The sequence below is a fragment of the Apis florea genome, unplaced genomic scaffold, assembly GCF_048593485.1.
Source record: "Apis florea isolate Af1SG1 unplaced genomic scaffold, ASM4859348v1 contig_3493_pilon, whole genome shotgun sequence".
NCBI lineage: Eukaryota > Metazoa > Arthropoda > Insecta > Hymenoptera > Apidae > Apis > Apis florea.
The window spans coordinates 3,045,212-3,061,173 of record NW_028256772.1 but is presented as its reverse complement, the minus strand read 5'-3'; the positions used below and the strand labels follow the sequence as shown (position 1 = coordinate 3,061,173).

The following is a 15,962-nucleotide window of genomic DNA, read 5'->3' as shown; positions in this document are numbered from 1 at the left end:
TTAAAAAAAATTTATAAAATAACATTGTGTCATTAAAAATATTTAATTCATATTCATATTCAATTGTTACAATTTTTCAAATATTATAATATTTACAAAAAATCTATTTATAAAATAGTGACAAGTTCATTAAAATCAGTAATATACCATAATGATTGCTGTTTGATATTTTCTCTAATTACATTTCCTCCATATCCTGTGTAATAAAATGGATATTGTAATTAAACATAATATTAAAAATTGAATGAAATAAAATAAATTAAATTGAGATAAGATATACCTATGAATAAATCTACTATTGAAATAGTTTCTAAATCTGTTGATCCATCACCAATATGAACAATAGTTTTAAGTTTTTTTTTATTCTTAAGATATTTAATTACTTTTATTTTCCCACCATTTTCTGCAGTAGGTTGATTTTCATCAAATCCTGCATATTCTCCTATAAATAGATTCATAAAGAAACAAAGATAAAATATATATATAATTAACTTTATATCAAAGTAAACAAATAATAACCTGTATAATAGAATTTAAGTTTATTCGCAAAAATATTCTCTAATGGAATATTAAGTGATGTGGCAACTGGTGCAATTAAAGAATGAAATCCACCAGATATCAAAAATATTTGCTTTTTATGATTTTGTAGTGTTGTTACCAAAGTTCTGAAATTTTCATAAATAATTTTAAAAGAAATAATTTTACTAATTTATTTATGAAAATTTCTTGTCATATTCAATTCATTTCAATTCATATTTTTCCCTACTTAATTCCAGGTGAAAGTTTTATTGGACGAGAAGCCAAAAATTGTTTTATTTGCATAAGACTTGGTTTTATAATATTCAATCTTTCCTCTAAGGATTGTCGAAATGTCATGTCTCCTTGCATAGCTCGATTTGTTCTAAAATCATTTTTATTCATTGAAGTCAACTATTCCATATGATATATGAATGATAACAAAAATAATGGAAAAAAAAATATTAAATTTTAGAATAGCAAAAAATAAAAATATTTGATAAAATAAAAAAGAAAAAACTTACAACGAAATAACATCATTTTCTTTTCCACAAAATTTTGCTAGTTCATCAATTCCTTCTTCTTGTATGACGGTCGAATCAACATCAAAAGTTACTGCATCTGCATTTTTCCATATAGATCTTAATTCGTTTAAATTTGCCATTTATTTTATGCAATACAAAATGATACACTGAAATTATAAATTTTTTCGTTGCTGCGTATTAAACGCAGATAATAATTAAACTTTTTTTTATCTTTATAAACTGTAAATTAAAAGATGCATGATAACTAATATATGCATATGCATATATATATATATATATATATATATATATATATACTTACTATAGTTGAGCAATTTTAATCATTAATAAAAAATTTTTATTTATATTTATTATGTTTTGCGATTTTATTAATAAACAATACATTATTTAAAAAATTTATAATTATAAAAGAAATTGTATTTATATTTATTAAAAATGTAATTTTTTAAGGTTAAGATATTATCATATGATACAATTGGTTAAAAAATATATTTAAAAAATAGTAATAAAAGAAGTATATGATATTTTTTACTTTTTTTAATATTATATTAATGAAATATTATTGTAATAAAAAATAAAGATTAAAAAAACAATCAATGATTTTATTTAAAAATTGCATAATTTATTTTTTTTTAAGTAATAAATTTAATGTATATAATATTAAATTTACTTACTATATTTATTTACTATATTTTATTTTTAATGTGAAATAAAGAAGAAAAATATAAGTTAAATTTTAAATTATGTTTATATTTTTTTCGCTTATCTTTGAATAATGTTTGAAAATAATGTTTGAAAATAAATAATATTAGGATATATATGGATAAATTAAGGTTTTTAAATGGAATAGAAGTAAAAAAAAAATTATTATTGCCATTAGAAATCTGAAATTAATATAACATTAATTTAGGATAATATGAAATTAGAATAACATAGATAAATTATATGTAAAATCTTCAATAGGATAGAATGAAAAAGAGATTATCGATTATTATGATTATTGTCATAAATTAAGATTTTCAATAGGAAAATAAAGAACTGAAGGAAATACTAGCGGTTAACATCAAACACATAAATAGAATACAATTACAATACAGATGACATATATATTCGATGTATATATATAAATATACATATAGGCATATATACATAGGTCAGAATCATACGATGTCAAAAAATGGATATTATATCTGTTTTTTAATGATCGTCGCATTTTTGCAACAAAGCAAAAGACAAAAAAAAAATAAATAAAAAGTAGAGAATAACTGATATAAAAAAAAAATAATTAAAAATTTGGAATTGAGCATCATCGATTAGAATTATTTATAGAATATATATTGTCATATGAAATAAAAAAACAAATAATAGAAGAAGGATAGAGATAAACTAAAAAATGACTGTTAGCGCCATCTCTTGAATGTCAAAGAAAATCTCTTTAAAAACAAAATAAAGTAGAATAATAATTTCAAATAAAAACATTTAAAAATTACTCAAGAGATGATGTTAATTTTTAATTCTTATCAGCTTTATATAATATATCTTAAGATAATTTTAAAATAAAGATTTAGTAAAATAATATTTCTCATATGATAAATCTCATATGATACCGATATTTTATGATATATTTTGCGATTTTGATCACTCAATGACAATCAAAAACATAGTTAAATATCTAAATACTAACTACTATAGAATATCAAACAATAGGGCCTTAAGATCATATGGTTCTAATTAATTAAAACCTATAATTTTTCAAACACAAGTTTAGAAAAAGGATTAATTTATAAATTATTTCTATAGTTCAAGATTTAGAATGTCTATATAAAATATATTTGATTTTTGATGCTATATATATATATATATATATATATATATATATATATATATATATATCTTTAATTTATAATTACATATACATATAAATGATTTTTAAAATATTTGAAACAATCAACAGTATTGTAAATATTATTTTGGAAAACATTAAATTAAAAAATTAAAAAAAAAATTTTATTTTTGAGAATATAGTTTACAATATATTAATTATTATCATGTGACTAATTTATAAATTAATATCATATAATCAATTCAAAGTAGGCTATAAAAATCTGTTTTTCTATATCTAATCTATATTCATAATTTTATTTTAAAATTTAGTTTCAATTCTAACTATTATTAATGTTGCAATTCTATTAATTAAATTATAAACCAAATCGATAATGTTGAAAATGATACTAAAATGGTAAGAAGATTCTAGTGCTCTCGAATGCTATGAAATAAAAAAATATATTGAAGGAAATTATAAATTCATACAGAATATTTCTAATAATAAATAAATACACAAATAAATAAATACTAAGAGTATGTACTTATTAGAATTTAGAATTAAAATTGATTAATATAAAATTAATTAATAAATTAGAGTAATTATAAAAAATCATTATTAAACATTAATTGAAACTAATTATAAATAATTGAAGCACTTATGAAATTTTATATTTGTAATAATTACATTTTATATCTAATTTATATATAGTAAAGTTACACTAAAGATAATGATTATATTGTTATTAAGATCGATAAACGAACATAATGAGAAAATGAAAAAAAGTAATTTGAGATCAAAACTAATTAAATTATTAATGATATATAGTATTTAATATTTATATGACATTGGGGTGAGTGAACGAGCGCGCGCGCGCTCATATTCACGCTGCGATCACAGACGATCGAAAAATACTGAGGGCAGTCAGTCGCGAGCTTTACGTTTCATCGGATGATCACTACTAGTAACGTGAATTTTTACGATTGTGTCGAAAACGATGATTTTTCAAAGGATTTTCTTAATTCGAATAAAAAAAAATAAAGATATCAGAAAAAATTAAATTAAATTGAAACGTATGTTATTTTAAAAATAATAGAAAAATACGTAAAGAAATACGTATACATAAAAAAAAAAGATTAGCAAGAGTAGGGAAAAAAAGGAAAAAGAGAAGGAAAAAGGAATGAAAGAAAACGTGGAGCAATTTTGAACGCAGGAAGGATATACGAATAGGAAACAGAGATGCAGCATTTTTATATAATTAATCGTTTATTTTTATTCGTTCTAATTTATCAATCGATGAAGATCAATGGAGAGAAAATGGAAAGAAGAGAGAATTCATTCTGTCATCCATTTCCTAGTATTATTTTGGATCAAAATAAAATTAATAAATTCGAGAATGGAAGTATAGTATACAATAAATTAATGTATCCTACTGAATCATATCATGTATTTGGAAACAAAACATATGGATGTATATGTAATTTGCAATCATGCTTGAGAAAATGTTGTAAACGAAACGAGATTCTAGGGGAAGGTATTCGACCTAATTGTACTCGCTTATCAAGTGAATCATTTATTCAGAAATCTCTCGTTCTCGAACGAAATCAACTCGCAGTTGAAATCCAAGAAATATCTAGATTAAGCGATCAGTTTTTTCTGATAGAGGACATGCAATGTTCCGAAAATTTAAGCAGACTTCTACTCGAACCAGAAAATATCGAAGAAGATGCGTATGTGTTACAAGCAAATGGTATTCTTCAAACTTACAATGGCGACAAATATGAAGCTTGGAATTATTGCCTCGATTGGAAAGAACCTTCCAAAAAAATTGCTGTTTTGGTTTGTACATTTAATATGTCTACAACGACTTCAAATCCAGTGGATGCCGGAATCATAATTTCTATTCCATTCTTTTTCGCTACTTTCTTCGTGTATGCGATTATTCCAGAATTAAGAAATCTCTATGGAAAAACTTTAATGTGTTATGTGGCTTGTTTGGTGGTTGCCTATACTTCTCTCGTCTTGGCCAAACTACTTTTTTTTAAGTACGTCTTCTGCAGCGCAATAGGTAAGAAATTTATAACTCGTTGCCCTCTCTTTCTATCTTTCTCTCTCTTACTGCTTTGTTTATTTGAAATTATGATTATTAATCGTGTTTTTTTTATTTTATTTCTTCGATCTTATATATTATATGTATTAAATATGTTTTATGCACAATACTAAAATTACGATATCAATCGATTGAAATTTTCGATCCACCCTTTCTTTCATAGATAAACCGAGTGCGATAAAAAAAATTTCGAACAAATAAGGTAAATCATAAAATCTAATATAATATTTCGATCATCTGTATGATATGAATTAAATTGTTAAAAAAGAACGCAAAAAATAGAAAAGAAATTAACCTATCGAAATCAATAAATTTTATAGTTTTGTTTTATAGTTTATACATTTAAGCACGTATTAGAAATACGACATGAGCACACGTGCCATTAATATATTCATGTTTTATTCCTAGTTTTTATCATATATAGTTTTATTCATATTTTATTTTATTATGATCATTAATATATAATAAAATATTTAAATACATTTAAGCAATTTGTAAAACGCATATATGATTTTGTAAATTATCATATAATACACAATTTCTGTTTATTAAATTTAATTAAATGATTGTTTGTTTTCATTAACGGTGCTTATTTCCTTTTATTTTTTTTTTTTTTTTTTTTTAGTATAATAATAATCTTCAAATTTATTAAAATGAATTAAAAGGAAATTATCATTAAATGAAATTCTCATAATATAATTTAATTTTAAATATTTATTTTCCTGCAATGAAATTTCATTATTATTTCGTTGGTAACACATTAACAACAAATAATTTTATATTTTCATAGCCAAAGTTTTGATATTTAAATATATTCATAACATGTACATTAAAAATTACCATTAAAACATGGATTTCCACCTTATTATAGTTAATATTTAATACTATAGTTAGTACTAATAACTTAATCTATTAGTATACTTACTAATAGTGATAGAACAAAAAACAAATTCATTCAACTGTTGAAATTAAGTTAGATCATTGAAGATCAAAACAATTGTCTTATTAATAATATGAATGTCAATAAAAGAAATATATTTATATATTTATATTTTATAAAATTTAAAGAAAAAAAAATTATTCATTGCTCAAAACATAAAATTAAATATAGAAATCAAAATATTTTTGGTATATATCATCTTCTAAAAGGATATAAAAATAATTTTCTTTTTTAAATAAAAGTAAACGACTAGACGATAAAAATTTTGATAAATAAATTTTGATAACAATGCATTTCTTTCACTTCTTCTTCATCATTCTTTTTTTTTATTGTTCTTAATTTTTACTTCATCCTTAAATACTAAAAACGTATATCATAATGATTCTTATTCCACGGAAAAACTCATTTTGAAAAATTTGTAATATATATATATTTTTTCATATTTTCATTCAATTAACATATTGCTTCAATTATCTTATTGTAAGTAAAGGTAGTCGCGTGTCAATGTCACATAGATAATAAAGTACTCTAAACTTTATTTGCTATAAGTTGAAATTACGAATAGATTCGCGGAAAAATAATTTATTAGAAAATCCTCTTTTATATATAATAAGTACAGAGCATAGATGCAGAAATGTGCTTTCGTATTTCTGTACAATTAATGATGCAAATTAATGATGCAAATATTGAAAATATATCAAAATTATATCGACGTAGATCTATGAATGATGAAAATCAAATAAATATTCAAATATTTCAAAACTTGTTAAAAGATATTTAAACAATATATCAATATTTGAAAAAAAATGAATATTAGAAATAAACGAAAAAAAATTGATCGTTGAAAGATTCATTGAAAAAGAATTTATTAGAGGAATATCATTTATCTTGTATTATAGAATTGCACATCTATTTTCGCACATACATTTCTGCATATAGTGTTATATAATATATATATATATATATATATGCATACATATGCAATCGTGTCAGTATTTAATTGCAAATTGATAGTAATCATTCTAATGACGTAAAGAAAAAAATGATAACAAAGATGTACATATATTTATTAAAATAATATTCTTGAAATAATATTAATTAAAAGATCAGTAAGATAAAATTTTTGTATCAGAAATTAAATTCATATCGATTATTTAAAAAATTATCATTTCAATATTTTTTATTTTTATGATTTATATCAAATTAGGTATATGAATTTCTTTAAAAAATATTTTTTATGCTATTTTATTCCATATTTTTTTATAAATTTGTATTTTTTGATATTTTTTTAAATAAATTTTCAATAAAAAAAACTGTTCACTTTGTGATATTTATATTTGTGTAAATATGATGTAAATAAATTTATATTTGTGATTATTTTTTAAGGCCTGATCATTAATACGTTTTCTCTGATTCATTTGATACCAATAAATGGTATCTTATCTAACAATATCGATAAATTTTCTGAAATTTTCCCCTTTCCATTTGGTTTAATCGAATTTTCGTATTGTATTCGTTTTGTATTTAAAATGTTTAATACTTTTGCACTCACTTTTTATAGGTACTCAAAATTTTATAATAAGTTTTTTTCTATTCTCTTCTATTTTCTATAATTTTTTCACTTTCGATGTACTCTTTAAACCTCTAAAAATAAAATATATAATCGAAATATTTAATATATGCATTTAATATAAAAATATTAACACAATATTATTAAATATTTTAGCTAAAGATTTTATTTATTTTTTTTTTTTCAAGTTGATTAGCTTGATACATAACAATTTTATTAATTTATTATTACTTAAATTCATATAATGCTTTCGTTTCAATATTTAATAATATAATGTCAAAGTTCAAAGTGCAAAATTTTTTACAAGAAAATAAAGTTTCTTGAATAAATTTATCGATATAATTACATGATTTTAGTATATTATAATATATTATAGTATTTTGTAATAAACTAATCACATGTGTAATTACCAACAAATTGGTGTCAAGTAGTAATACTTAATAATAGTTTTATGAGCAATAAAAATGGATCAAACAATACCAATACAATACTTAATAATTTAAAAGATGCTGTTAATACAGCATTATTATGACAATATATTTTATTAATTTTATCAATATCATTTTCTCTTCTCAAAAAAATCAGGACAAAATTTGACAATGAAAATGTTACTATCTCTAAATAGATATAAACAAGTATAATCTAGTCGGTTATTTTTAGTAATATAAAAATTTGTTGAGTGTGAAACGCGAATTAATTGAATAAAATTTTTTTGATTTATATTATTATTAAATATTAAAAATAAATATTATATGAATTAATGAGTACATGTATACAATATGTTTTTTTTCGGTTTTTTTTTGTTCGTATCCTATTACCAAAACTGACCGAGTTTTATCCATTCTTGATCGATACTTAAAATTTAAATTTCAAGGTTTTTTTCGGAGATTTCCTGTTTTTCAATACATGAAGACAAACAAGAACAGATTGCAATGCCTCACCTTGACTCACCTTACCTTACCTCTCTCCTTACTTTGAATTTCTCTTCTTTTCATCTTTTATCTACTTTCCTTTGCTTTACCTTGATATGACATATGACATGATATCCGATATCATAGTGAATGTATGTGAAAAAAATATCTTGTATTTGCTCGATGACGGTGCCCTTTATATTTAAGTAATCCAGAATTTTATCTTATTTTTCGAATAATTTTCCTCAATAAATTTTAGACATTTCTTTTGCGAAATTCATTCGATTCAATTTCCAAAACTGAATATTTTGTATTATATTGGTGCACTTATATAAATTTAATATTTTGTCGAATTATATACGGCATCATATTATTTAAGATTTTTCTGATTTGAAATTTAAGTATTATTTAATTTATTATTAATTACGTATATTAAATGAATAAAATAATTTCGAATTCTTAAAAAATACATTATTATGTTAAAAACAATCGAATAGTTTATACTAATAAATGTTTAATATTTAGAATTAATATTTAGATTTACGTATAAATATACAACAATAAATTTTTATATTATATTTTATATCGTAATAAAATTTTAATAAGTCATAAAAAATTAAAGTAATAAAAATCAATCTCTCAATTAAATTACCGATTAAATAGATATAACATATTCATAATAATTCGTTGTTTGCTTATTTTTTGACCTTCGCTAAATTACCTTTGCCGCCAGGAATTTATCTTTTCTCTTTCTTTCTCTTCCTTCTTGTCACCTTCTTTTTCATTTTTATTTATATAATATTATATAATATATATTTATATATCTTTATATATATTTATATATATATATATCTTTTTAATTAAAAATTTCTATAATCAAATGAAAAAAAGTGAGGAAAATAAAAAAGAAATAGATAAAAAAAATAAAGAGAAATAAATAGAAGAAGGGGTAAATAGGGAGAGTGGGAAGCAGAAAAGTGACAAGGATAACGAAAAAAGGAAGGATAAAACGAAAACGCTGAAATCATTCCCAGTAGTTAGTCGGTTGCAACGTGACGTGACCAACCGACGTTATGAACATTAGCAATCGTATCGTTTCCGTGTAAAACGATAATGGCTGTGGTCATTATAAATCTGAACGAATCGTGATAAATAGTTGCTTGACGAAAATCTATCTACCAAGATGTTTCGTGTCGTGATCGGTGATTTATTATTAACGATACTCGCGATAAACTCAATTCAATCGTCTTCACAATTCAATACAACACCATCTCTTAACCAAGATTCAACCATCAATTTCGCCATACATGAATCGAATGTGAAAATAGATAACGATAACAGAACGAAATATTTTCATTCGGATGAAGATATCGAGAAATCAAAGATGGGAAATATTTTTACGAATGCAGAGAGCAAGGATCAATGTTTTTCCAATGTTTTTTTCATGACTGATGGAAAAGCATGTATTCCTTTATGTTGCCCATATGGAAATCGTATGACGAATGAAAAATGTATTGAAACAAATAATACTTATCGTTTTCCGCCCCTTTACAACTCGAATAATTTAACGTTGATCGACGAGACACCGGATTATCGACGCTATTTCCATTTATCCGTTAAAGATCCTTGTATAGGTTGGCAACGTTATAAACTTAGTCCAGAAGAATATTTCGAAGATGAATTCATGATTCTTGATAATGGTTCAGTCTACAAGTACAACAAGAACGAACTTTTTCGAGAGACTGATTATTGTCTCGGTATCATTTTATCTACCGTATTCGATGTAATTATTTGTTACAAGGATGACATTGAAATAAATGTTAACAAAGTACTTTATCCCATCGGAATGATCGTATCAGTACCGTTCCTGTTTGCCACGTTTATCGTCTACTGTTTGTTACCAGAGTTGAAAAATTTACACGGCTATACACTTCGTGCACATATTGCTTCTCTATTAATCGCCTATGTGACACTCTCAAGCGTAAATGTTATTCCGCAAGAACATATTTCGAATTCTCTCTGCATTATATTTGGTACTCATATAATGATTTTAAATAATTTTATCTCTATAGATTGATATTTCTAACATAAAAAATATATACGCAATATATGTGTATAAGATTTCGTGTTATTTATGCGTTGCATCGCGTTTTTCTTTTTTTCTTTTTTTTCTTTCCATTTTATATTATATGAATACAAATTTTTATGTACTAGTATATTTAAATTGCCATTGATCATTTATATTGAATTCTGTTTCAGCATTCATCATTCATTTTTCTTTCTTGGCTAGTTTCTTCTGGTTGAACGTTATGTGCTTCGATATTTGGTGGACATTTGGGTAAGTTAATTTTTTTTCTATTTAGCTCGATCATTTATGCATATCTTAATTCATAACTTTTTTTTTTTTTACATTTCATTTTGGTTTAATTTCTTAATCAATCGCGTCGTGTTAAATTGAAATATGTCGAGGTAACAGTATATTTACAATGCTTTCGAATTAAAAGCTTATTATAATCGATGATATACGCAGCATGGAACGTGCTACAAAAATTATCTCCTTAATATCCTTCCAGCTAAAGCAATTCGATAGTTGACGATCGTCAAGGGAAATTGATAGCGACATACGTGAATTAATATCCGGTTCATGACGGCACGTGTATACTTTGTAAACATTCTTAAATTAAGTTCGATCGGTCCACAAAGCAGACCTACGGTTTCTTTCTCAAGTACTTTTGTTTCATGAACATTCAATATGTTATTAACATCACAAGTTTATTTAACACTACGACAACAATGTGTCTTTTATTCCTTTCGATCAATCCAATCTTGCCTTCTCTATGCACAAATAATTTTTCTCCGAATTCTCTCAATAACATTAAAATTTTTAATCAAATAAACGCGTCTGTTTCTATTGTCCAAGTATGATTGAAATGATAATACGATAAATTATTAGGAATATACTTTTATGTATTATATATAATATATATATATATATATATATATATTATATAAAAATGCATATGTATGTAATATATGTGTTTTCATTTTATGAAAATTATTTTATATGAAAAAATATATAATAAATGCAAATATTACATTATTAGAAAAGCGATTGCGTCTCAAAAATCAAAAGTAAAATATTTCTTTCTTTAACGAATTGAATTCTTATAAAAGTATTTGAGAGATCTATCTACATACATATGTGTATGTATTTGTAAAGCACCAGGTGTACAGCAAACAAATCGTGACGTATGTTCTAAACAAATCTCGAAAGCTCGAAAACTGAGAATCGGTCTTTTAGTTCTGACGCCGACGCCACATCGACGCCACACGGACGCTATACCGACGCCATATCGACGCCACATCTATATTACGCTACACATACCGGTACTATACATATGTACTGATGCCGATATTTTTCATGCTTCGATAATTTTTGAAAAAATAAAAGAAATTAATAAAATGATAAATAAATGTTACTATTTATTAGAAATAATAAGTTTAATCGATTAATTATAATATACAAATGCTTCGAAAAATTTTAAATCATCATTGATCGATATGTTTTATAGATTATTGAGTACTACTATGTAATGATATTTCGATATTTCAATTTTCTTCTTTGCTGAAAAAAAATTATCCGAATAGCATGCAGTAATCATCGATTGAACCGTTTTTTTTTTTTTAATTTTAGATTATTTGATTATAAATTCATTGTCAAGTTTTTTCTTAATGTCGTTTATAATATATAGCTTGTAATCATTAGAATAACGAATTATCGGTCATTACCAAGTATTTTTTTTATTACATATGTAAAGCATAAATACATAGGTGTGACGAATGTAATTAAGGGTGTGACTATGTAGTGCGACGTTGAATCATATTATACAACATACATACACGTTCATGTATAGATAGAGATCAATTAGAAATTATCTTCTTATCTAATTTAATATTAGAGGATCGTACATAGACATTTCTTGAATATCTATTATTTATTCGTAATTTCTATTAATAAAATACTTTTCAAGTTTGTGCGTCATTTTTTCAATTTTATAAATTGTATTTTTCCGTTTTTCATTTTTTACTTTCTTCATTTTTTTTTTTTTTTTCATAAATTGAATATTTCAAGGAACAAATTCAAAATATTACTATATATTCAAATAAAGCACGAATAAATAGAATAATTAAATTTAGAATCTTAATATTTCGTTTAAAAATAAAAAAAAACGTATTTTTATTTCTTCTCGTGCAAACGATGTATGTACTTTATTAATAATTCTTAAACGATCGTTTGAAACTATAAATCTTACTTTTGTAAGATGTAACAGCAGGAAATATAGAACACGTCATTTAAAACCACAAGCTCATATCGTGTAAAACAGGGCTTCCCAAATTTTTATGAGACTCAAGTTTACAACGATCTTCACGATTTACTCGCTATATTTTTTTTTATAAAAAAAGCGATTTTTTAATAAAAAAAATATATTTTAACATTTTTAAGTTTTTTTATTAAATACATATAATTAATATGTAAATTTATTAATAAAATATATAATACATAATACATAATATATAATACATAAGATGAGTTTGTTTAATATTTAACATTTGTTTGTTTAATATTTGATGTAATGCAGCCATATTTTAGAGTATAATATATATGTACATATTATATATTGTGATTAACGAAAAAAGATAATGGAAATCTTGTACTAATTATTTTTTCTTTTATTTTTTTAAGTTTCATTTTTCATGTATTTTTTCATTTCTATTTTTTTTTTTTTTTTAATTCTATTTTATTTACTAAAGAATTTCTTATTTTCAGAGGCTTTCGATCCTTACATGGCAGCGTGAAACAAAGAGAGCGTAAAAAATTTTTAATATATTCGATTTACGCCTGGGGTTGCGCAGCGATTCTCACCGGAGTTTGCGCTATTATGGACTTTCTGCCTAAAATTCCAAATTATTTAATCAAACCAGACTTTGGAAAAATGAATTGTTGGTTCACAAGTTAGTTTTAAGTTTTCACATATAAGATAACGAGTTTTCTTAAACAAATAAGAATTTTTAAACTTAATCAAGATTTGAAATTTAAAATTTCATATCTTATATAAGTATATTTTTAATTTTGATAAACGTTTGTATAGGAGATGAAGCAAAGGCATTATATTTTTACGGTCCTATGGGTATCACTGTTCTTTGTAATATATGTCTTTTTATTTCTACGGCATTAAAAATACGACAACATGGAAAAGATACGGCCCAACATCTCAGAGGTATAGATAGTAGACGCCATGATGACAATAAACAATGGTTCGTTCTCTTTTTGTTTATAATATTTTTAATTATACATCTATTGTAGTGTTATCATATAGTATGTATAAAATATCGATCATTCAATAATATATATAAAATAGTTGATTAAATGCTAAGATTTCGTTTCCTTCTATTTATTTACATCGATATACTTTTACATTATTGTTCTTATTTCATGCTTGTGACGCTAAAATTATTTTCAGACCTTCTTTTAGAACTTGTACAATAAGGATTTTCCCATGGTTTGATTTGTTTTTGTAATGACGAAAGCGGGTCGCTCTCGCGTAACAAAACATACATCCGTCTGAAGAGGATTTCGCCCGCGATTGCATGTTTCGTCTTTATCATTGATCTTAGCATTTATATCTGAAAAAAAATATATATATATTTATAGTATACATTTACAGTCATTTGCAAAAATATTTATACTATATATTATAAAGAAATTCATCTTATTCGAAAATTTTGATTTATATGCATAGAATATGAGGGATTTATGGATATACAATTTTTTTTGTCAATGAAAAATCTCATTAAGTGAATGAAATCAATTTCTATAAATGTTTCAGAACTTTTTTAATTTTGAATATAATTTCACATGGAAACTATTTTAGTAGACAAAGTAACGGAGTACGATAGAGTATTAAAATCAAAATTTTATAATTTTATAATTTAATATTTTGGTCTATTATTTTGTATTATTACAAAATTATATTTAAAAAAAACGAAAAAATATTAAAACTTTAAATAATGATTTCATTTTCTTAAAATGAGATTATTTATTTATTAAAAAAATGTTGCATATAGATTTGCATATAAATGTATTTTATTATATTTGTATATTTGCAAGATTTCATTAAAAATAAAAGAAAGTAAGTATGTAAAGTATAATTACGGTATATATTTTTAACAAAATATTTAAAGAGATAAAATCAATGTCTAAATTTCAATATTTTTTCAATAATATAATTCATTTTTAACATAACTTCATATTTTTTTATATAACTTTATAGTAATATGAAACAGAAAATTTTAAATTAAAATATTTATATTTTTTTAATCTTCTATTATTATAAAAATACTATAATCTATTACTATAAAAATATCTCCAGATAAAATTATAAAAAAAATTATAAAATCTAAAATTGAAAAAATGCTGGAATCTTTGAAAATTGAATTTATTTCCTCAAAAAGATTTTTCATCGATAAAAAATATTCCATATATTGCATATAAGTTATGCATATATGAATCATAATTTTTATAATAAGATGAATTTGTAATATAAAGATATATATTTTCATAATTGATTATTTATTATATATAATACATATCATGAAAAGTCTATTAAGTCAAACTCATTTTTCTGCGATTTTATGATATATAAAATTATTCATATATAAATATCTTTATATATATATTATAAAATTATTTTAATGTCTCATTTAATTAAATGTGAAATTTAATTTGCTTTATCCAGGTTTAATCTATATTTGAAACTGTTCATTGTGATGGGTATAAATTGGTCAATGGAAATAATATCATGGCTCTGTAACAATACACCAACATATCTTTGGTATCTTACTGATTTTACGAATACTTTGCAAGGTGTAATTATTTTCATAATTTTCGTTTGGAAAGATAAAGTTAAAAGACTACTGTTAAGAAGATTTGGTTGCCATGAAAGTAATATTTTTTCAAGAAATTCAACTCGTAGTGGTTGTCGTACTTGTACATCAACAACTTCCGCTCCATCGTTTCAGGAAAAGATCGTCACATATTCGAATGAATCTTTTTGTGACAAAACAATGGTCGATAATTAAAAATTAGCTTTAATCATTTCTGTATCGTGATTCATTATGTATCATTTACACAACTTTATAAAAATAACAAATGAAAAAAAGAAACAAAGGAAATTTTAATTGAACTATATTAGTTTTTGACAAATCTATATTCGATTTATATTCGACATTTCATCAAAATATCAATTGATAATGAATTAGATCAAATATTGAATGTGAATTTTCTTGAAGAATTTCTAGTCATCATTATGTGCTGCCTTTCTAATATTCGTTTTTGCTACTACATAATCGTTTATATGTAAATTTGAAACATTTAATTTTTATTTTGTCATAAAATAGTAATGATTTTTAGAAACTATTAAATTTAATGCCAATATAATAGTGTACAAATAAATTAGATCTATTTTATCAGTTATTATTTATTTATAT

General features: G+C 23.1%; 2 protein-coding genes across 4 annotated transcripts; one reads left to right on the top strand and one right to left on the bottom strand.

The window, feature by feature from the left end:
* Positions 1 to 27: 27 nt before the first annotated feature.
* Positions 28 to 2,160, bottom strand: aay (phosphoserine phosphatase). Of its 2 annotated transcripts, none has more exons than XM_086912821.1 (6): positions 1,363 to 2,160; positions 1,041 to 1,280; positions 767 to 901; positions 520 to 665; positions 281 to 442; positions 28 to 196 (listed from the first exon to the last, which is right to left on the bottom strand). In XM_086912821.1, exons 2-6 carry the CDS (start codon positions 1,178 to 1,180, stop codon positions 108 to 110), a joined length of 672 nt encoding a protein of 223 aa, XP_086768947.1. In that variant the 5' UTR covers positions 1,181 to 1,280; positions 1,363 to 2,160; the 3' UTR covers positions 28 to 107. The 2 variants fall into 2 exon arrangements, with proteins under 2 accessions (XP_086768947.1, XP_086768948.1); XM_086912822.1 differs by having other exon boundaries at positions 1,736 to 1,891.
* A 1,641-nt stretch (positions 2,161 to 3,801) lies between these two features.
* On the top strand, positions 3,802 to 15,951 carry LOC100869069 (G protein-coupled receptor Mth2). 2 transcript variants are annotated; one of them, XM_012486482.3, is made up of 5 exons: positions 3,802 to 4,951; positions 10,674 to 10,752; positions 13,243 to 13,427; positions 13,565 to 13,730; positions 15,212 to 15,951. In XM_012486482.3, the coding sequence occupies exons 1-5, from the start codon at positions 4,123 to 4,125 to the stop codon at positions 15,552 to 15,554; spliced, it is 1,602 nt and encodes a 533-aa protein (XP_012341936.2). In that variant the 5' UTR covers positions 3,802 to 4,122; the 3' UTR covers positions 15,555 to 15,951. The 2 variants fall into 2 exon arrangements, with proteins under 2 accessions (XP_012341936.2, XP_003693694.1); XM_003693646.4 differs by lacking the exon at positions 3,802 to 4,951 and adding an exon at positions 9,447 to 10,447.
* The last annotated feature ends 11 nt before the right edge of the window (positions 15,952 to 15,962 follow it).